Genomic DNA, 22,909 nt, shown 5'->3' with positions numbered 1-22,909 from the left:
GGTGCATACTTTCACACACTTCTCATCGAGCCACAACCTAAGGCACTTCGTGGAGGAGCTTAAAAAAGTATGCAAAAATGCACAAAGTGAAGAGATCTTTTTAAATTTTCTTTCCCTAAAGGGTTCCACTACAGCAGTTTTGCCTTGAAATGATAAAAAGGCACTATATTCAGAACTTCTCTATTGCTTATTTACAAAAATACTGCAAAAATTACTGATTAGCCTTATAAGTAACTGCTAAATTGACTAATTTGTGTGATTCTAAAAGAGAGAAGTTTAACTGTAACCTGCTAGAGACCACTGTGCCCACAGTATGGCTCTGCTATACCTGGACGCTGTGTCAGACAATTCACATTCTGTCCATTATTGGGTCACTGGCATCTCTCCGTCCTAAAAATACGAACGCTGGGGCCGGCCCATTGTTTTTTTTTTTTTTTTAATTATCATATCCATGTAGTGTATGTGACTAAGTACTTACAGACAAGATTGAACAAATAGAACTTAAACTACACAAGTGAAGGAATTATTTAACAATACTGAAAAATACTGTAGGTAGTTGGAAGATCTCAAAAGAGTATGTTGTATTAGCAACCCCAACCTGTCTTTCTCTTTGAGACATTTGATCTTAGCTAAATGTAGAGTATGATGATTTTTCAAAAGCAATCTTGATCTCTTAGACACTTCCTTCCTAATCATAAATGCTTCTAATAGCTAATATCCTTCAAAGCCACGAGCTAACTGGCTTTTACTTTTTGCATCCAATTACAGGGAGACCAAGACTGTGACATTCTTTGTTTTCAAAAAAAGTTGTTTAATTAAAAAAAAATCCAATTAAGTAGTTGAAACTTCACTTAAAAATTCAGTTTCACCGTGACTCATTTTCCTTGATCTTGATTCATTTGGTTTAACAATGAACCGCTTTAATAGAAATTTTCAGTGAGCTAGTTTGAAGATGGAAGTGCAGATGAACACACTTGGAGCTTCTTAAGAGCTATGCTGGAATGTTAAGTGTAATGAAAAACTTAAGTGCTTTCCTCATGATGTTTGTCAGTTCCCATGACTTTTCTACTTTGCTTCTTGTTGTAAAGAGCTCGTTAGATGTCAGGTGTCAAAGCAATCTCTCTTACATTGCCACGTGGATTTGTGTGAACATACAGCTTTATGCTTTGTTTTGGAAATGGATTCATCTGTGTTTTAATGACTTCTGTCCAAAATAAAGAGAAATGAGATTAAGATTCCCTCTCTCACGATGAGCTGTACTTATTACTGGAACGGAAGTTGTCATATCCGTGATCATGAGCTTTGAACTTTAAGCAGGACTGCTTTTCCTCCAAGGACTGTTTTTCTTCAAATGACTGGCACCAGCAGCACAAGCATGACTACAAAACAAAATAATGTGTCACATGCTGACATCTGTCACACTGTCACCCTTCCTCCTGCACTCTGGGGCTCTGGCTTTCTGGCAGAATTGGAAGTTCTAGGGCCGTTTCTTCCCAGGCTCTCTAATGTTTCCCCTTAAAAATATTGGTGACATATAATAACATTTTTCACTAAAAAAGACCGAGAGGAATAAAAACCTGTATAATTAAAATGACTCACCAAGAGTTGGTACTGACTCTTGGTGACTTGGTTGCTCTTATTATGTGATAAATGTAGAGTGTAAAACTTTCTTCTTTGTAAACATAAATATAATCTCATGCATGACTATTTGTCCATGTATGAGTATATGTGTAATTTACTTCAATGGGATACCATTATATATATACTCTATAACTTGTTTTATCTTATATGGTAGTGTCATAAATATCTTTCAACCATATAGTATTATCATAGCCCTTTTCAATATACAAAATAGTAAAGAACATGTAAGAGCATTCGTTCATTTATTCCTTTAAGGTTTAAAAAAATCCCCAAATTTGTTCATCATTTACTTTATGAAAAGCTATATCTGAGAAAATAGAAAGTTTGTTGTTTCAAGTTCTTTAAAATCTGAGTTATCATTATTTGACTTTTGAAATGGTAATCCCCCTGAACAATAGCTTAGTAATAACAATGAAGTTATTATTTTTTTAAAAATCTGAGTCAAGGGGCTGGGGATATAGCCTAGCGGCAAGAGTGCCTGCCTCGGATACACGAGGCCCTAGGTTCGGTTCCCCAGCACCACATATACAGAAAACGGCCAGAAGCGGCGCTGTGGCTCAAGTGGCAGAGTGCTAGCCTTGAGCGAGAAGAAGCCAGGGACAGTGCTCAGGCCCTGAGTCCAAGGCCCAGGACTGGCAAAAAAAAAAAAAAAAAATTCTCAAAAAAAAAAAAAATCTGAGTCATGGGCAGGCACTGGTAATTATACCTGCAATCACACCTCTAATTCTAGCTATGCATGAGGCTGAAATCTGAGGATTGTGATTCAAAGCCAGCCTGTGCAAAAAAGCCTATAAAAGTCTTATCTTTAACCACCAAAAAAGCTGGAAATGAAGCTGTGGCTCAAGTGGCAGAATCCTATGCATGAGAAAAAAAAAAGCTCAGAGACAATGCTCAGGCCCTGAGTTCAAGGTCCAGGACTGGCACCAATAAATAAATAAATAAATAAACGAACAAAATGGAAGTTATGAATGAGCAAAGTTTTACAGACTGTTGTATGTAACCAGGAAACCAAATCTTTGGCTTTTCAATGATAAAATATGAGAGACAATGGCTTGTTTCCATATAAAGAGAAAGTGTAGTTCATTTTGAGTTGGATTGTTGACAGAATAAATGGATATATGAATGGAAGTTATAGTGAAGAGCCAAATGAAGACTAATTAGACATTATACACATAGAACAGCAGCTCTGCTATACACAGAAGGCAGAAAAGGTAGAAAATCAGGTAGAACCTGATTCAAATTTTTAATTTGATTTTCTGTCTCTTTTTGCTTTCTACCCCTCCTCCCTGACTTCTGCCCAAATGGTGGGGATCAGGTCCAGGGCTTGTGCAAATGCTGTACCATCGAGCTATCTAGCCCCAGTGCTTTGACTTTATTGTTCTTATAGTCCATGTGAAAAAAGTAGTAACTTAGGTCTAATACAATGTGTGATGGAATAGTCCAACATCTGCCAAATATAGAGGAACAATGCCTTTAACCATATTTATAGTTTTTTAAATCTTACTTATGTGGTGTCTGTCACAACACTTTCTTTTTGTTTCAGTACTGATACTTAAACACAGAGCTGTGTAAGCCCCTTCCAGTCCTTCTGCTTTTAGTTTGTTTTTTAGATAGGTCTGGCACTTTTTCCTTGGCTAGTCTTGATTCTCTTCCCTCGGCCTTCCAAGGAGTTAGAGTGCTCCACCATTTTTATTAATTTCCTGAGCAATTTTATAAGTACAACTAATTGGCAAAAGATGTAGGGAGTGGCTGGCTAGGACTGATAGGCAAATATCAACTGTAGTGATTTCTAAGTGGAAGTCATATTTTAAAATAATCATCCATGATGTAGTACAAGGGAACACTAAGCAATTAGCAGAATCACTCCAGCTAGAAACATGCATGATTTTCAAGGTTAAACTTTACATCATAGTAGGAACAAGCTTCTGTTTAGAATATTCTCTTGGGGCTGGGGATATGGCCTAGTGGCAAGAGCGCTTGCCTTGTATACTTGAAGCCCTGTGTTCGATTCCCCAGCACCACATACACAGAAAATGGCCAGAAGTGGCACTGTGGCTCAAGTGGCAGAGTGCTAGCCTTGAGCAAAAAAAGAAGCCAGGGACAGTGCTCAGGCCCTGAGTCCAAAGCCCAGGACTGGCAAAAAAAAAAAAAAAGAATATTCTCTTACCTTAAAGCAGTTCTTGAACCTTTTGCTCACTAAGTACAGAGCAATTGGATTAATGCAGGAATTCAAGGAGGCCATATTGATGCCGATATAGTCCAATACCAACAAAAAGCTGTGGAACCAAAATAAACAAATAAGCAACCAACAAAAACAAGCATCTATCAAAAACTGTTCCACCATGAGTGGACTATTGCAGACTTTTGTGGAGGAAATAATTAGCTAGTGATTCTGAGATTTTTTTTTTCTAAGTTACTCTTAATGATGACCTCTGTGTGTATCTCTGGCCTTCTGTCTCTGTCTTCTCCACTGCCCTTCCCCATCCTCTCCCATGTCCAACTCTACCTCATAAAGTAAAATTTCATTTGGAAATGCGGAGGCTGACTGGAAAGAAAGGATTGACAAGTGCCAGGGAGAATCAGATCGGAGATGTTCAATCTTGCCACTCCCAAATCTCTGTGACAACTCTGCCTCTGTGTTTCCAGGGTTCTCTTAGGCCTCATTATTTCTCCTATGGCACAGGAGTGAAAAGCAAAATTGGAAGTTTTAATTGTTCCCCAAGGATTGGAAAAGTGGCACTCTCTCCCTGCCTAGGAAGGATCGATAAAAATACTTCTGAATGGCATCTAATTACCAGATGATTTCGATTGTACCTCTCTTACCTCAAAAGTTCACATCTGTTGGGATCATTCTGATCATAAAGTGTGAGCTTCAAAATCCTGCTCAGGTGAAGGGGAAGCCAACAGAGAGCAAATACCAGGACTAGGCAAAACACTGTCTTGGCTACTTCTCGTCTCTGAAAGAAAACCACAATCATGTAATTAATAATGATTTCTTTATATTCAAAGCAAACACAATACTTAATATTATTTACAAAATCCAGTGACATTTGTAAAGACTCAGTATACTGAACTTTCAAGTGTAGAGTAAATGTGAATTAGAACTAAAATAACTTGGGGTTCATCTTTTTGGGTTGTATAGACTATCTCCAATTAGACAAACCTGGAGTAAGAAAATGGAAGCATGCTTTGGTATGTAATTTAACTTTGTTATTGTCATAATTTTATAAGCATTGTAATTACAGCCTTGAGCCACTCATCTTGCATCTTCTTACCTGCTTTAGGTGATCATTTAAGGCAATTTGCATGCCACTCTTCTTTCTCAACATTTCACATGTCATCAGGGTATAAAAAAATGCAGTGATAGCCAAAGGCAAGCAGAAATAGAAACTGAATAGCCACCAGTCCTTAGCTTTCTTGTAAAACTAGGGAGAAGAGAGAGTTTTGTGGTTAATACCCAAACTATATATATGACATTTTTTTTTTTACTGGTATTTGGAATTGAACTCAGGTCCTTTCTTATGTTAGGCAAATGCTCTACCACTTGAACCATGCTATACAAAATGTTAAACTTTAGAAAGAATATCAAGGAGGAATTTGCTTCTAACATGGATTTATTTTGTAACTATTATTTAGAACTTTTCAGCCTATATCTATGAACAGATAATTAAATAGACACATTATATGAAACAAACTTTCCCAATATGTGTCAGTTTTCTGGGACAGTACAGCATAACTATGCCATATATATTGGACAAAATTTATTCAATATTTCTACTTTACATAAGCAGGCTATTCTTAGGGGATTATTTGTGCTAAATATCTTATCTGAAATGTACAGATATTCTAATGCTTAAATGAAGTTTTCACTTTTTATTAAGTGTGTTTTGTGGTTAGTTATGAAAAGGTTTATTAACCATTAAGATCAGTAGTATATTAATCCAAGTCCAATTAAAAAATCAAACTATTCATGAGCCATGCCTTTTCTCTTATTCTTTTTCTATTCTTCCACTGTTTTAAAAAAATGTTGCTTCATCTGTATCTATGCCTATGGGGCACACTTTGTCTTTTTACTTGTAAAGCAACAATCCCATTTTCAAGTTCATGTTAATCTCTTTCATTATTCTCTTACTGTGATAAACTCAGTTCACAAAAGTTAGTCATTTTATAAATAATAGAAAATAATCCTTGGTGATAGACCAGCCACTTTTGCATTAACTTCTTTTCATATATTCTGTTGAAAATATCCTTTCATATTTAGGATTGTTGTTTGGAGTCTAGTGTCATTGTTCTTTTCTTATTTCCTGATTAAATGTAATTTTTTCTTGTACTGGTCTGAGGGCTTGAATTCTGGATCTGGGTGCTATCACTCAGCTTTTCTTCTCAGGGCTAGTGCTCTACCACTTAAACAACAGCTCCACTTTTGGCTTTTTTGGTAGTTAATTAGAGATAAGAGTGTCACACAGTCTTTCCTGCCTGTGCTGGACTTGAGCCATAATCCTAATATCTCAGCCTTCTGAGTAGCTAGGATTATAGGCATGAGTCAGCAGCACCTCACTCATTCTTTAATAAATGGCCAAGATTCAAAAAAAATTACCAAGGTAGTTATCCTTTTCCTGTCAGACAAATACATAGTCAAGCTTGCCTGCAGAATCCACTCATACCAGGTGACTCCTGGCTTTGAGCCATTCTTGCCTTTCATGATTGTTGAGCTATTTAACACTGAGTATGTAGCAGTAAAGAATCCTGAGTGCTGGGGCTGGGAATATGGCTTAGTGGCAAGCGTGCTTGCCTCCTACACATGAAGCTCTCGGTTCGATTCCCCAGCACCACATATATGGAAAACGGCCAGAAGGGGCGCTGTGGCTCAGGTGGCAGAGTGCTAGCCTTGAGCGGGAAGTGGCCAGGGATGGTGCTCAAGCCCTGAGGCCAAGGCCCAGGACTGGCCAAAAAAAAAAAAAAAGAATCCTGAGTGGGCTTTGGGTAGGAAAGTTATAATTCTACATCAGTTCTCATGTGAACTTGGTTAATCTTTGTAAGATCCAGAGGGGTCGGGGCAGAGAGGGGAGGAAACAGGTTTGACAAGAAATGTACTCACTACCTTACATATGTGACTGTAACCCCTCTGTACACCACCCTAACAATAAAAATTAAATTAAAAAAAAGCAAGGTTGGAGAGGAAGGAGGGGTCTTAGAGAGGTACCTGATCCTGATTTTTACAACTTGGGTCATTAGTCATGGTTATGGGATCTACACTCTTAATTTCTGCCAGTGATAGTCATAAAGCAACAACTTCCTAAACAAGAGGGCCTAGAGAAAGTTAGTTAAATTTCATAAAGCAATATCATAAAAAGAAAGAAAACAAAAGGAAAATTTACCTGCATGAAGCCTGTTTGCTGAACAGGATGCAGCATACAAATATGTAGACGTTTTCCTTCGTAGTCCATGCTAATCATGTCAAAAGCTATAGCTTCGGGGACAGCCAGAACTATGGAGGCCACCCAAATTAAAGCAATTTCTACTGCTGTCCATTTTGGAACACCAATTCCTTTAATACGACTCCATGATGCAACAGCTCGGTATCTGAAGATGAAAATAGAACTGTTTTCCAAGCTGTTAGAGCTTGGTTTTACTGAATTTACATAGTTTACTTCCTCAACAAACAGTAGCAGCAGTCGTATCAGGCTTAGGGTCTTTGTAGCTTAAAAACAAATTCTTACCTGTCAATGCTTAGAGCACATAGACTCAGCACAGTGATTCCCACAGAGGCCTTCTGTATGAAAGGCACCAGCTTACACATCTCAACTCCAAATGGCCAGTCCTTCGCAAGGAGCTGCATGGAGGACACATGATACTCTGTTAGAGAGCCTTACACAGGCCCCCTCTCAATGGCTTCACTACAATAACACATTCTTTACAGAGTAATAATATGTAGAATAAGATGATGAATTCTGGTTTATACTCTCATAGACAACTCCTTTGTGTTTAATATGTACACCAAGAGAAAATATGGGGAATCATAAGGACATAGACACTTTATAAGAATTCATCATACTATACAATAAGTAGCTTAGATGGGTTTCCTCTGGGCATAGTGGGAACCTACACACTATCATATAGTCTCACAATTCAGATCATAGCCAAACCAAAATGTAGACTAATTTAAAATAGATGATAAATATGAGACTAGATTATTCCTTGACCTTTTCCTACTTCTTTTTTTGTGTGTATGCTAGTTCTAGGGCCAGTGCTAGGACTCAGGGTCAGGGTGCTGTCCCTGAGCTTTTTTGCTCAAGGCTCTACCACCTGAGCTATAGCTCCATTTCTGGCTTTTTGGTGATTAAAGATGAATCTTACTGACTTTCCTGTCCAGGTTGTCTTTGAACCTCAGTCCTCAGATCTCAGTCTCCTGAATAGCTAGTATTACAGGCATGGTACACTAGTGCCCCACCCAATTTCTATTTTTTTTTATGGCAGTTTTGAGGGATAATTTTGAATGCGCTTCCTACTGCATAGAACACATATTTGGTAGCTTATTTTTTTTACTATCTCCCTCTCTAGACAGAGTATCAGTTTTTTTTATTACCTAGGATAAAGTCTGACACAAAGAAAATAAATGCTTAAGAAATATACATGCCTCTTTTACCTACCTACCTACCTATGCATCAGTGAAAGGACTTATTCTTGGGCATCAGTAAATGGATCTATTCTTGGTATTAAGTACCTGTGATTTTTCTTTATCTGAGTATACACCATTGACACAACTCATCATTAAATGTGGTTATTTTCTTTTATTTGGACAAAAAAAATTGTCACCAATGAATGATGATAGATGAATCACTTGAGGTAAACATATGGATATAATGCTTTTGAGGCATCAAGCACACAAAAATATTTCAAATACTTGGGTTTAAAAATTATTTTAAAAATATCATCCAAAGTGAAAACAATTTTGAAGCATAATTGGGCATGTCTGACCTTTAACTAGGCTAACATATGTGTCTCATTACGAATACAGTTTCATTTCTAGACTACATGTGAAAAATTACACAGATATATGGCAACAATGTTGGCAGTCTTATGATATATGTGTTTAAGATAGGACCCTAGCCTACAGAGTGAGGTCAAGTTAACAGAGCAGTGAAGAGAGACAGCTATAATCAAGTCATTGGTTTCAGGAAGAGAATGAGGAGTGATAGGTCTGGAACAATTAATCCCCATTTGAAAGGAGCATCTGCCAAGAGACATCAAGTGAGAAACACCATATATATATATATATGTATGTACATATATATACATATATAATGTAAGTATGTGTATATGTGTGTGCATATATAATATCTATCTATCTATCTGTCTATGTCTCTTGATTTTTCAGAAGGAACCAAACCAGAAGTTGGAATTTTTATGTGACATTTGACAATTTATAAAGGCTACTGGCTAATTCAGATTTTAAAAACATCATCACATATTGTATTAACCAAATGCAACAATCTTATGACTTCTGGATTAATCAATTGAATCAAATTCTTAACTCTGATTTGTTAGTTGGTTCAATAAACATTGAGTATTCAAACTTGTCAAGGACCATTCTCTATATAGAATGCATGAAAAGGTAAATGAACAACTATTGAACATGTAAACCACCCTGCTCTCACAGAGCTTACAGTCCAGTTAGGAGACATATATAAAGCCACCACTATTAGATATGTTGCCAAACAGAAACAATCCTCTCAAGATGGTGATGGTAAGATTTGGTGCATTTTTTAAAAATTATTATTAAGTACTTGTGCAAAAAGATTACAAGAGGTCCTTTTTTGATAGCCTTCTCAACCAGATAACTCTGTAGATAAACCATTTGAATAGAAACTTGACAAAAACAAGAAAGTACACCATATAAAATGCATCTGCAACACAAGCCTGATGAACTGCAGAGACAGCAAGAAGGCTTCGAGGCAGAAACTTAATAGCCCAGCAAATGTAGAGGAGATGGAGTTGTAGATGTAATGTGAATCTTTTCTTTCTTTCTTTTTAAAGGAAATTTATTGCAAATTCTGAGTGGGAAAAGGGCATGGAATTGTTTATCATTGTTAAAAAAAAAGTCAGTCTGGATGCTCAGTACAGAACAGGATGTATGTCAAGACGTAAGCATTGGTAAGAACTGGTGGTAGGCTAGGACCATGTGATGCCCTTGTAACCGAGCTTTCACAGATAAATTAATGAAATGTTTTTCTTGTCTGAAGCTTGTCCCAGTGTCCCTCCCTAGTTCAAGCTATAAAACTGAATACATTCTTTCTTTCCTCTGGTCAAGTTGACCAGACAGTGAGCATGTTTTCTCCCTTCCCATTCCTAAAACTTACCATCTTGGTTGCAGAGAAATGAAATACAGCCTTGACAAGATGCTTCATAGGAATGAACATCACTCAGAGGCCTAGCAGATGCCTACTGGTGTCAAAAAGTCTCCAAATCTTTGATTTTTTAAAATCAACTTGTGAAAGTACCAGTTGGCTTCCGGTCTCCCTTTTCTGTGAACTTTTCCTTTCTATAGTCCACAGTCATGCTTGCCGGGGGAAGGTGGATTTGAGGACTCATTTCCCTCATTTTCCATAGATAACTTTCTCGACTTTCAGCATTAGTGTTTGGCATTTAGTTCAAATCAGGCATCCACGTTTTGGGATTTAGTAGCCAGGATTGCCAAGAATGGGTTTGTGCCTTGGACAGTGTGACTACTTTTAGAGTCACTGAAATTTCCAGAGTCTTATTTGTCTTGGGACACTCTCTCAGAGTGTGCAATAAAAATTGCTTTGAAAGGAATAATTTCTAGTTATGCATCTATTCAAAGTGATAACAGAAGAACCATACTGTCTTAGGCATCACCTGGGGATTATATGCTTTGGGGAGAACACAATCTGCCAGAAAGGCAGAGTGCTGGATGACACTTTTCAAAGAACCATGATAGAAATCAGTTTGATATGGGATTGGGGGGTTGCTTGTCCTTTGCTTTGGCTAAGAGGGGAATGGAGGAGCAGGCTCCATTCATATGTTGTATGGAGACAATTCCAGGTACCTCCCACCAGAGGGAGAATTGACTCTAGGAAGAGAAACCTCAGTTACTGGTAGTTTGGAAATGAGGTCCAAACTTTGTTCAGGAGTTTTTTCCCCCAGTAACGTATAGTTCCCACAAACAATCTTCCTCATCACTTTAAGGCTAAAGACCAAGTCCTCAAGTTCTAGAAGAATAAAAACAAGGGACTGAGGAGTAACTTGGTGTAAAGTGGAGCCTATCTTGTGATCTTCCAGATACCCAACCGACTGTTAAACTTGCAAAGATTAATCCGCGAATACATCACACCCAAGTCAAGCTTGACCAACTAGAGTCTGACTACAAAGCAACCAAAGAATCAGTGGACAAGCAGTGTGATCACAACTTAAATTTTCTTCAAAGCAATTGCTTCTAAAGACCAATAGCTAAGACTATATATGATTGCAGTTGCATCATTATTAACACAATTATTCATCCCTAGTTACATTTTTTGTCATTTCCCTGGAAACTAACCACTATGATTCCATTTAAATTATTCATTTCTTGACTCATTATATGATCTTGATTTCTCTAGAGCAGAAAAGCATCAGTCACAGGCTATGTCATCCGAACCTCTCATGGTTAATGAGCATACTAATAATCCCTTGGTTTTACCAGTAACTTTTTCAGGGCTCCTGTAAAATATAATGAAAGAACCTCTAGAGTAAATACTGAATAAGGGTGAGCATTTAAGCATGTACTCCCACACTAGAGAACTTGTTGACTGGTTATCTGTCCACTTCTTTAACTCTTCCATACAGAAGCTTGAGCTTTGCTCTCACCCTATGGCCATGAATTGTACTGAGCTTATCAATACAAACACAGCCAACTAGTTATTCAGATGATCATTTTCTGCTAAATTCTGTGTAAGGGAAAGCCAATCTGAAGGCTTCTGAGGACTAACTTGATTGAAGAAATAGCCATTTCCTTTCTTTTTGGTCAGTGTGTGTAGGAGTCAATATTTGGGACACTTAGAGTTTACACTACTCCTAGTATAAATCTTTAAAGGTCTTTACCAACAAATCTAAGAAATAAAACGTCAAGTGAAAGGTCAAACCACAGTGGTTACAGACTTCCGGTTTGATGTAATCCAGGAAACTGGGACCCAAGACACAGAGGTCAATTTAAATAATTTATTAAGCATCCTATGTGTTCTGGTAGGATACTTGTTTGCTTATGGGAGCTTTGAAGGAATTTCATAGACAGGTAAACATCTGGATAGCTGGAGAATAGAGAAGACTTATCTACTGGTTATCTGTTCATATTTTTTTCCAGCCACCACCAGCTCCAAGAAATGAAACATTCGACCAGTTCACTAAAACTGTTCTTAAGAACTGAGAGGTGGCACATGCCTATATTCCCCACTAAGATATATGACATATGTGATGTAAGATTGAAGAGTTATAAATATTTACCCTGGAGTCAGAGAGATGGTTTTTGGTATACATTCAACAGAATCTTCTTGTCCCAGGTGAAGTAAAGACTCTATGAGCACAAGGTAAGGAATGGATCACTTTGGATATTTTAGCTGATGAAAGTTCTCATGCCAATTCTCCTCTGACTATGGAATAGTATCTTCAGCCAATATATTGCTTTTTGCTGGTTATTTCGAAGTAGTTTCTGGGCATTTCTGCTTGAGCTAGTTTTGAGCCATAATTCTCTGTTCTATTTCCTGAGTAGTTAGGATTGCAGGTGTGAGCCACCAGCACCCTATCTGTCTGTCATCTGTCTATCTATCCTTCCTTAATCTTTCTAACTATCCATTCACTTATTTATTCTCTTGGTTCTGTTTTTGCAGAGAAACTTGGACCAATGTATCTAGCAATTTTTTTAAATCCATACAATGTCCAAACATTTGAATATTTTTGAAAAATATTTTTGTCTCAAAATATTTCCAAATAGGTACAGCTGGTAGAAGAATGAAGGTGAATAAACATTCTGGCCAGTGGAGGGATAGCAGTCTGGCTAATGAAAATGAACGTCACACTGAACTTGGGCTTCCTTTTGTGACTGCTGTTGCTTTTGGCTCAACCTAAAAATTGGATCATTGCTTTTCACAGCACCAGGAGGCCTGAAACCCAGCAGATAGATAAAGATAAACTGAAACTTGTGACAATGTTCAACACAGGAATGGTAATGAGCCTAATCATAACTGAGAGATTACAAGTGTGGAATCTATGATTTTGAAAGGCAAGGAACTAAATGAAAGAGAACATTAACCTCAGGCTTTCCATTCAAATCTGGATGCTACTGGTTCTGAGAGACTGGAGAAGATGTGGGAAGAGTATGTTTTGTGGCTTCTATTGTTTTCTAATGAGAAGGCTAGCTGTGGCAGCCTCTTCTGTAGCCCTCCTGTAAAAAGCTCAACCTCTGCCTCACTCTGGCTAGAAGCTTTTCTACAGACAGAAACCAAGTCTGCTACTGAAGATCACCAATGTCCTTAGACAGCCTCTGGCAGCACACATATGGGACAAGTTAGTGCCTAGAGCTTGTATAAAATGCAGACATCAAGTTCTTATTTAATAGGAAATAAAGTCTTGGATGTGGAAAAGCGGTAACATTCTATAAGGAAATCACTCTGCACCAAGAAGCTGTCTTTAATATTTGGCGATTTTAAACATTTCTATGACCATTGGAAATTTATTCTTTTACCTTTCTAGCAAAAATAATAATCTCCAGCATCTCAGACTCCAAATCCAACAAGCTATCTTTCCCCTCAACAGAAAAAAGAATTCACTTTGTTGTTAAGAGGAAGCCAATTTAACTTAAAATCTAGCAATGGCATATGTCTTGTTTTCCATTTTTATTCTTTTCCTTTGGATTTTACCCAATCTGTTAGATAACTCAAGGAAATAGTCTGAATATTGAAGACAAATCAATCGTGTCAGAAACATCAGTATGGGGTGGAGGTGTTACATATGTACTTAGCGTGTGCAAGGCTCTGGGGTCTATCTCCAGTACTAAAAAAAAAAAAAAGAAGGAAAAAAAGAAAAGAAAGAAAGTTTAAGAAAGCTAATCTCTGATCACAAAAAGGATGTTAGACTTCTGAATGAACCTGTAGCCTTTCCACATGAATTAAATTCACAGGTCTTGTTTAAACTTAAGTTTGAATATATGTTACCTAATATTTACCAACAATAAGGCTGTAATGGCACTTGTTTACCTATCTTGGGTCTTATTTCTCAGAATAGCCATTGACACTGTTAGGTCCTATTAGCATTTGGTGTTTACTCCACAAGATGAAGGCTTCTGTTTGTTCTGGCTGATTTCCACTGGAGATTTATATTACTTCCTAGCACATTTCTTTTGGATGTTAAAAACTAACCAACACTAGTCTGCAAGAAGACATGACCATACTGATAGTAAGGCTATTCTAGAATGGCTACAGTTTTGTAAGATGAAAGAAAAAAGGAAATTGGACCCATTTAAGTCACTTTTATGTTAAATTATTTTATATGATACACTTTTTTAAAAATTCTAAAAGGAAAAATAGCATGAATAGGAAAATTTCTATTAGTAGGAAAGTGTAAAACCTCTCCCACTGGGAGATTTACATTTTTCACTGTTCTTTTTAATTAAAGACTATGTTCTTGAGAAATTAAATGGGGGGAGGGGAAATACCCTGCTAATACCCAGCTAATGTTGAAAGGAATCAAACCCCATAAAGTCAGGAAATGCCAAAGTTAATCATCTTGCACTAGTAAATAAATGTCCATTCACCTCATTAACCATACATGTCAACCATTACATTCCATTTTCTTCTTTATTTCATTTTCAAAATTGAGATTATATACTGAGCCTTAACTGTTTACTTGTTTTTAAAATAGTTTACATCAATTTAATGCCTAACACAGTGTGGTACACTGTGGCCACTCATTAGACTCTTGTTAAATTGTGCAAGTGGCAGAAAACTATGTTAAAACAACATATTAAGGAAGAAATTCTGCTCTGTCTCATGATAAATTGTGAGCATTTCTTTCAATAAGTGGCATGGCTGAAGTGTTTTTATAATAAGAATCAAAGAAACAAACTAATGGAGTGGATGTGTCCATAACTTTGTGAAAGGATGTGCTTTGTTTTTATCTTGGTTTCCTGTAGCAGATAATTTTTTTTTCTGTGTTTAAACTAGTGTTTTAATAAGATAGGACACCCTCATTCAGAGATTTGCATGACAGCACACTTTCCTTATTTCTACATAGAAGTCCAAGGAAGCTGCCAGCTAACTGCTTACAGAGTACCCATACTTCAAGGGTAAATATAAATGATAAGTTCTACTGTGCACTAGTCAAAATGTACTTAATGCTTAAAGATTAGACTATGAAGGGTACAAATATGTGGGCCAGAAATAATGCCAATGCTTCCTCCAGAAGCCCAGTTAGATGGGTCACAATGTGCACAGTGACTCCTGGAGTTGTGTAAAATAAAGGCCCGAGGAATCATAAATGAACACCCAAGAAACAGGTGCATCACACCTGTAATCCTAGCTCCTCAGAAGGCTGAAGTCTGAGGATCTCAGTTTGAAGCCAGCCCAGGTAGGAAAGTCCATGAGATCTCCATTTACCTACCATAAAACTAGAAATAGAAATGTGGATCAAAGTAGTTTAGTGCTAGCCTTGAGCCAAAGAACTTAGGGACAGTGATCAGGCCTTGAGTTCAAGGCCCACAACCACTACCACCACCACCAACAAAAAAGAAATTGTTGCCAGGAGTCAGTGGCGTGCTTATGTCTATATTCCTAGCTACTGAGGAGGCTGCCAGCCTGGCAGAAAAGTTCTTATGATTTTTTTCTTTAATTTCTTCCAAGAAAAGGCTGGAAGTAGAGCTGTGCCCCAAGTGGTAGAGCACCAGCCTGAATGGAAAAAAAACAACAACAAACAAACAAAAACAAAAAAACCCCACTAAGCTAGGGGACATTTCCTAAGCCCTGAGTTCAAGCCCTAATACACACACACACACACAAACACACACACACACACACACACACACACAAACACACACGCATAAGGCACTCTACTGGCCTAGGAAGATGCTCATTAACTTCCTGAAACTGTGCAATGCTTCTCTGAGTATCGGTTAAAATTCTTAAGACAAAATCTTTAGGAAAACCAGAGATAGAAAAAAATATTTTAAAATCATTTCCTAGGAGATACTGTAGTTCATCTCAAGTATATTTCCCTGAAAGAAACACGTTGAAATGTATTTCTAAGTCTGGAACAGGTCAGTAAAGCAATGGATAGCTACTCTCCTATGAAGAGGAATAAACTGAAAAATGTAGCAGTAGTTTGTGCTTGTAAACTTTCATGGACACCATTTTGAATAGATCCAAGTAAGAGAATGTACAGCTGTTGGGTTCATTTATGTGAATCTTCTAAGATCTTGTGAACACAGGAGGGTATGGGAGAAGAGCAGCCCTGGGATATTGGGCTCAGAACAAATTGAAAAGAACTCAAACATTTAGTCATTTCCTTACTGCTTACACCTCGTTCTATTGGCCTAGTATTTCATAGGACATCAAGAAGCTACTGCTGAAAGACATCTGATGTTTATGGAATCTAATATTTAATATTATTTGGGGACACTGAGGAGAGTGTATAGTATAAGCATCCCAAGGTCAGTCTTTCTTCTTTCTGGAAACTACAATAAAACTGAAACGAAAAAAAGGGAGATAAGAGGAGGGAAGTCAGGAGATAAGAGTATGGCTTAGAACCTCTTAGATATAGACTTGTCTGAGAAATGTTTTGATTGATTTTGCTTATAAATTTCTGATTCAAGAATGGTCTTTATCTCCACCTCCCCATGCTCACTATTCATCTTCCTCCTTTCTAACCAATACTTTTGGTTATTTATTTTCTTATTATGTTATATTTTTACCAGAGAGTCTACAGAGAGGGAGAGAGAGAGGAGAGGGGAGGAGGAGAGGGAGTGGGAGGGAGAGGGAAGAAGAAAAGGGGAGAGGGAGGGAAAGGGAGGGGGAGGGAGAGAGAGAGGGAAAGGGAAGGAGAGGAAGAAGGTGAAGGAGAAAGAGAGAGAGAAATAGTTCTAATATGAAAATACTGGGAATAAAAGAAGTCTAAATTTAGGTAAGTTTTGGCCACTATATACCCATATACCACACTGAGCTATCTGTTTCTCAAACATAACCAACCTTGACTTGACTTTGCAAAGCTCTGAAAGAGACTTTCACATCATAAATTACATTGCAAATCTTATTTCAGCCCAGGCTTTCTGTCAACACCCTTTAAAGTACTTAATCATTTATTAGCATTTGACATGTTTCTCTAAAAATAATCAACTATAGCATATCAGCCACACAAAGCTAACCTTATATGGCCGGATATGTTTGTGAAATGGAGACTATGGCTCCCTTGGCCTCGGGACAACAGGGTCGTGATCGTGTTGTACAACTACAGAAATAACTTCAGTCTTGAACAACTCTCTTTAAATGAGCAGAGAGAAAATGTAAAGCCTTTGGATGATAAGCAATATTGAAAGAAACATTGCCTTGACAGTTTTAGAGGCTTGAATTTATGGAATGACCAAGTGTCAGGTCAAAGGTAAACAGAGCTGACCTAGAGAACCTTTCAGTGCCTAAGGTCTAATGTTTGCAAACCATTTTGTTACAGGAATCTATAGCCAACTTGTGAAGCAATCTACTGGGGAAGTGACGTTTGGAGTGTCTGGGTTATTTGAATTCGATTGTAGATTTGGTTATTTGACCAACACAAGCAAACAGAAAGCATTATCAAGCTTTCCTACTTCTTATTCAGTTGAACATTTATAAAATGCTACTGTAAAAAGTCCACTGATCTTATGTCTTATCTAAGAGAGCATCTTTTATCTGCAAGTGCTGGCTAGTCTGTTGAAGGAACTGTGCTAGATTCATGCTGAGTACTGTGAATTGACCCCAAATCGGGCAGGGTTATACTCTTTGTTAGCACTTGATCCAACATAGTAGCTTATAGGTGCTTACTTGGTGCTCTTTCAAATGTTTTGCTTTAAATAAACTGATTTCAAAGGTATTGTTGGTTCCATGGTTGGAATAAAATGCTTCCACCACTAAAGTACATTTGCATGTTGCTAAATAATTGCAGAAACATCTCAGTTGATACCTTAGGCAATAAGAACAGTGTTAATGTTGGGCACCAGTGGCTCTCACACCTGTGATCCTAGCTATTCAAGAGGCTGAGATCTTAGGATTGTGATTTAAAGCCAGCTTAGTCAGGAAAGCCTGAGAAACTCTTTTATCTCCAACAAACTGCCAAAAAAGCCAGAAGTGGAGCTGTGGCTCAAGAGGTAGAGCACTATCCTTGAGCACAAAAGCTCAGATAGAGTGCACAGGCCCTGAGTTCAAGCCCTAGTACTGGCAAAGAAAATACAGTATTAATTTTTGGTACTTTCATGGGTTGCCTTATTATAGGTACATATGCTTCAGTTTACTGATAGGAAAAGTATAACTTCAACAATTAAATTTGAAGATATATCATCAGTTTTTATATTTAATAATAAAATTAGTTCATTCTACAAAGTCCTATGAGGTACTACAACTAATTATGCTTGTAAGAAATGTGAAGTGGTTCAGGAAGATTACTCTGATTATCACAACCAAAAAGGCATCTGATTCTTTGCAAAGGTCACTTTGTTCAAAACTCATTTGAGGGTTCAGTGAAGCAAGTCCACACTTTGACACGCCAGCATTTCAATCCCTCTGCCTACTCCATCTTGACTAGTTAAACGTTAAAGATCAGCAATTTTGTCTTCCAGAACTTGGAAGGCAGCCTCATTGCTTCCCAAGTCTTAATAGCAAACCATTTCAAAGCATACCTGGGTCACCTGGCTAATTTTGACCTCTCCACCACCAAGGAACACCTGACAACAGCTGGATCTTCACCAGGCTGGTTAATATGGTTCTTGAGAAGGTGCCTTATCCATTGATATGCAGATTATTTTTCAAATACCTCTTTGTGCTGCATTTATATGGGTAATTGAATCAATATAATTTTTAAATACTGCCTTCTGGGTAAGCACATTGAGTTTGAAAAAATATATATATTATACATAATAATATAATTTTATATAGTATATTATCACATTATTATATAATACAATACTTTTATATAATAATAATATATATTTTAATCTCTTATTTTTTTCCCTAGGGCCAGTTTAGATGGCACTCCTCTTACCTAAATTACCACCTAACTGGGATCACAGACAGTTTATTGGTTGATATGGGATTTTGCTAATGTTTTACCTGGGCTGGCCTCAAACCAAGGTCCTCCTGATCTCTGCCTTCCTAATAGTTAGGATTATAGCCACGTGTCCTTCACACAGCTCTGATAACTGTTACCACCAATTAGTAGTAAGGTAACAGCTTCTCATGCAACTCCATTCATTGTAGCATGTCACAAAGGGCATAGTAAGTAGCTTGTAAGTAAAGAAAAATTCATTTTAACCTCAGATACTTAAACATTGGATTTTTGGATCATGTGAATATTGGGCCTACATAACTCAGACATATTAGAGAAATATTAATATTTGTAGATAGATATGGAAAAGTTATATCAAGTAGTAATCAGGACTGAGTATGAGAATTTTGAAGTACAAAATATCAATGTATCAAAATTACAAATGTACATACTAACTTAGTAATCATTCTAGTCTGAGAAATTTGCCCTCTCAACATAGTTATAACATGTGCATCAACCTGTACATAAAAATGTTATTTGTGACCATATCTATAATGATAAAAGCTGAACACAACATTCCAAATATAAATTGCCATTCTTCTTCAAATACAAGCACATACATATTTGAATGGCATTTTTGTTTATTATTTACCTATCAAATTGTATATTTATGCATTCACATAATATTCAATGTTGTATATATGTACATATTCCTCTGTAATTTTAAATTTTCACTGTGTATATAATTAAATTTTCTTTTCCATCAATTTTTGAGGGGGGCCTCTTGAGCCAGCCCTCTATTTTATGTTGTTCAATGTAGGCTCAGCCATGTATGTGCTGAGGTTAAGGGTAAACATGTTTCCAGTGTGTTTACATATGAATATTTGAAGTGTTGTTTATATTAGGTCAATATTAGTGTTGTCTTGCCAGTGAGACCTACTTTTATGAGATGAATTTGTTTCTGAGCAATATAGATGACTAGATAGCTATACTTGTAATGATTTTTTAGTTTAATTTAGTCTGTTTAAGATAGGTTGAACAGAATGGATGGTTTCAGGAAAAAGGGTGATTCTAGGGAAATAATAAAAGAATCTGAAATGAAAAAAATGCAGACAGAAAGTGTGATCATTCTGGGAGATCTAATTTACATCTGGTCTGGAGATACAACACCAATGAAAGTCCTCACCTTACCCTGACACACAGGACCTTAGCCTCTGGCTGCTTCATGAAGCCATGACTCCCTAAACAGAACTTGCATGGAATTGTGTCAAGCCCCCGAAACTGCACATACAGGGCTCATTTTCAGCTCACATTCCTCTAAGCAAATCCACAGAGTTCGTCAGAAATAAAGGTTATCCTAAGTTTGGGAAATTATTACACACTCTCAACTTATGCAGTTCTGGGAGTAGTGTTTCCCTTCAGAGCCTGTATCTTAATCTGAATCTCATCAGTAAGCCTGAGAAATGTCTGGAATTCCCTTAAACAGTGGCTGTTGGGATTAGGATTTCCAGAGATTCAGGAAGGGACATGTACAAGTCTTCCCTGCTGTAACCACTCCTGCTACAGAGGTCAAAACACCTCCCTCCCTCACTGCCCGCTTGCCCTTGCACAAAGGTCAGGGCTGACCTTTGCAAAGGCATAAGGTACATTCTCATTTCCTAACACTTGTGTGGGACTTTCTATTGTTGCTGATGGTGGAGGAGCAGTTTTAAATATTTGCATCACTCTTTAAATATTTTCAGGTCTTTCACTCAGGATGTTTGTCTTCACATCACAAATTCCTAGGAGGTACACACTAGTAATCTTATTGGAGAGTTGAGGAAAGTGAGACTCAAGAGGTATTGGGATTGAAGCCACAGTTCCAGGGCAACCTGGAGAAAACTATGAATGTTAATGTCCTGCCTGAGTCTTCAAGCCTTTGATACCTATGCAAATCACACAGTACTGTTTATGATTGAATGTATTACAGGCTGTGACACCTCCTTGCTTCTGTTCATAAAATAATCAATGATGAGCAAACATATGGTTTGCACTTGGAAGCTGACAGCTTTGGGCCTACCACCTCTACTTCTGATATTCACTGTGAGATCATGAACATTCTATTCATATCTTGTAAAATGAGGTTGTTGGAAGAAGCAAAAAAGACATCTAGCCTAACCCAATGACTGGACCATGGCAGACATGCAATGAAGAGTAAGTAACACCACTGTTGCCGTCAAACTATATTGAATCACTAGTCTGGGGGCCTTTTACTTCCAGGCTATTTGTTTCTTAAAAACTTATTCCCATGGCCTACTTTCAAAGGCCGTCCAGACCGTGCTTCTCAAAGTATTAACATCACCAGGCGTATATGTGAATCACTTAGGTATCTTAAGATGCAGATGCTAATTCAAAAAATATGGAATAGACTTGTACTCCTAACATTTTCAGCCACAGCAATGCTGGTGAGCCATGGCCCACACTTTTGAAGACAGAAGATGTACCCAGAGAGCAGGACTTCAAGACTAAGGTTGCCCAGATTTTACAATTCAGAATAATCACACAGAGCAGGTCTTTTACATGCAAATTGCTATGATCCTGCCCAGAATTTCTAATTCAGCAGGTGTGAGGAGGCCCAGAAAGATCTTGATTTCTAAAGAAAAAAAAGCTGCCAGTGAGATGCTGCTAGTCAGAATGCTACACTTGTCCTAGGCTTGGCAGAAGGCTGTTAAATGAACAATCAGAAGAGCATTCTGTTCCAACAGTCAGTGGGTTTTTAGGAAATAATCTTTAGGAAGCTCCCTATAAAAGCTGTCTCCCTCCCACTTCTAGTTGGCCCCTCCCCTAAGCTGGTCAGCATGTCAGTTTTACCTTATAGACATTGATGGGGATGTCGATGATGATGTGTAGCAGGTCCCCCAGAGCCAGGCTGGCGATCAGGATATTGGGGCCATTCCTCATGCACTTGTTCTTATAGATGATTCTCAACAGCGTGGAGTTTCCAATGATGCCCAGCACGAACACGAGGCAGGACACTACGGTGTTGATGTATTTGAAAGTCTCCTTGATCTCGATGTTACCATGGCATGGAGGAGGGGGTAAGGATCGTGGTGGGGCTACAGCCTTGCCCCCTCCTTTAGACACCTCCGCAGGTGCTGGCGACCATGGCAGACTGGAGTTGGAATCATTTATCCAGGAGGTCTTCGTGGGTGGCATCATTATCTTGTCGGTCCCCTGAAATGAGTTTGTGGCTCCGGCAGGCAGGGGTCCACTCTCTTCTCCCCAGACCCCCACCATGCCACAGACAAGAACCAGCGCCATGAGGGCGCATCCGCCCAGGCTTGAGGGCGGCTGCATGCCGATGCTTGCTTGCTTCAGCGAGCTTCCGGTGGCCGCGGTGCTGTTGACAGTCCGGAGCCCCGCTGGGGAATGAAGACAGCACACTGCTCAGGACCCCAGCCACGCCCCTGCAAATGCACAGGACGCCGCTCCGCGCCCCGGCCACGCCCCTGCGAGCCCGAGCTAGCGAGCGCCCGCCGGGCTCTGCTGCGCCGCCGCCGCCCCGGCCGGCAAAAGTAACTGAAGTTTGCGCGCCAATAGGAAACTTTGGCAGGCGACACCCGCCGGCGCGCCTTCCATCTCCAGCACCCCTTTGGCTGGGCTTTTCTTCCCTTATGCCTCTCTTGGGCGAAATTACTTGCCGTGGGGCTGAGTGTTCTAGAAGGGATATCCAAGCAAAGCTCCGAGGACTTCTCTATACCAGGAGGGAGACGAGTGTGTTTCAGCTAAAAGTTCTGGGGACCCTGGGATCAAGGCATTTCTTCTCTGTAAGGAAAGCTAGACACCCACCGTCTGAACTCAAGACTCCTCCCGATGGATGAAAGGCGCTTCTCTCTGGCTAGCTGAAGTGGTTCCCCGGCTCACCCCGGAGGGCACTGGAGATGGGAAAAGCTGAAATTTCTCAACTTAGCCCCTTTAGGGACAACGTTAACCTCAGCTTGGAAGCGTCTGTTCCGATTCC

General features: G+C 38.5%; 1 protein-coding gene across 1 annotated transcript; it reads right to left on the bottom strand.

Annotated features, from left to right (window-relative positions):
• Positions 1-802: 802 nt before the first annotated feature.
• On the bottom strand, positions 803-22,375 carry Ednrb (endothelin receptor type B). The gene is made up of 7 exons (XM_048341203.1): positions 21,760-22,375; positions 7,362-7,474; positions 7,020-7,224; positions 4,917-5,066; positions 4,465-4,598; positions 3,809-3,917; positions 803-1,379 (listed from the first exon to the last, which is right to left on the bottom strand). Exons 1-7 carry the CDS (start codon positions 22,243-22,245, stop codon positions 1,245-1,247), a joined length of 1,332 nt encoding a protein of 443 aa, XP_048197160.1. The 5' UTR covers positions 22,246-22,375; the 3' UTR covers positions 803-1,244.
• Positions 22,376-22,909: the final 534 nt, after the last annotated feature.

Source organism: Perognathus longimembris, chromosome 3 (genome assembly GCF_023159225.1).
Source record: "Perognathus longimembris pacificus isolate PPM17 chromosome 3, ASM2315922v1, whole genome shotgun sequence".
Classification (NCBI taxonomy): domain Eukaryota; kingdom Metazoa; phylum Chordata; class Mammalia; order Rodentia; family Heteromyidae; genus Perognathus; species Perognathus longimembris.
This window is presented reverse-complemented; position numbering and strand designations above follow the sequence as displayed.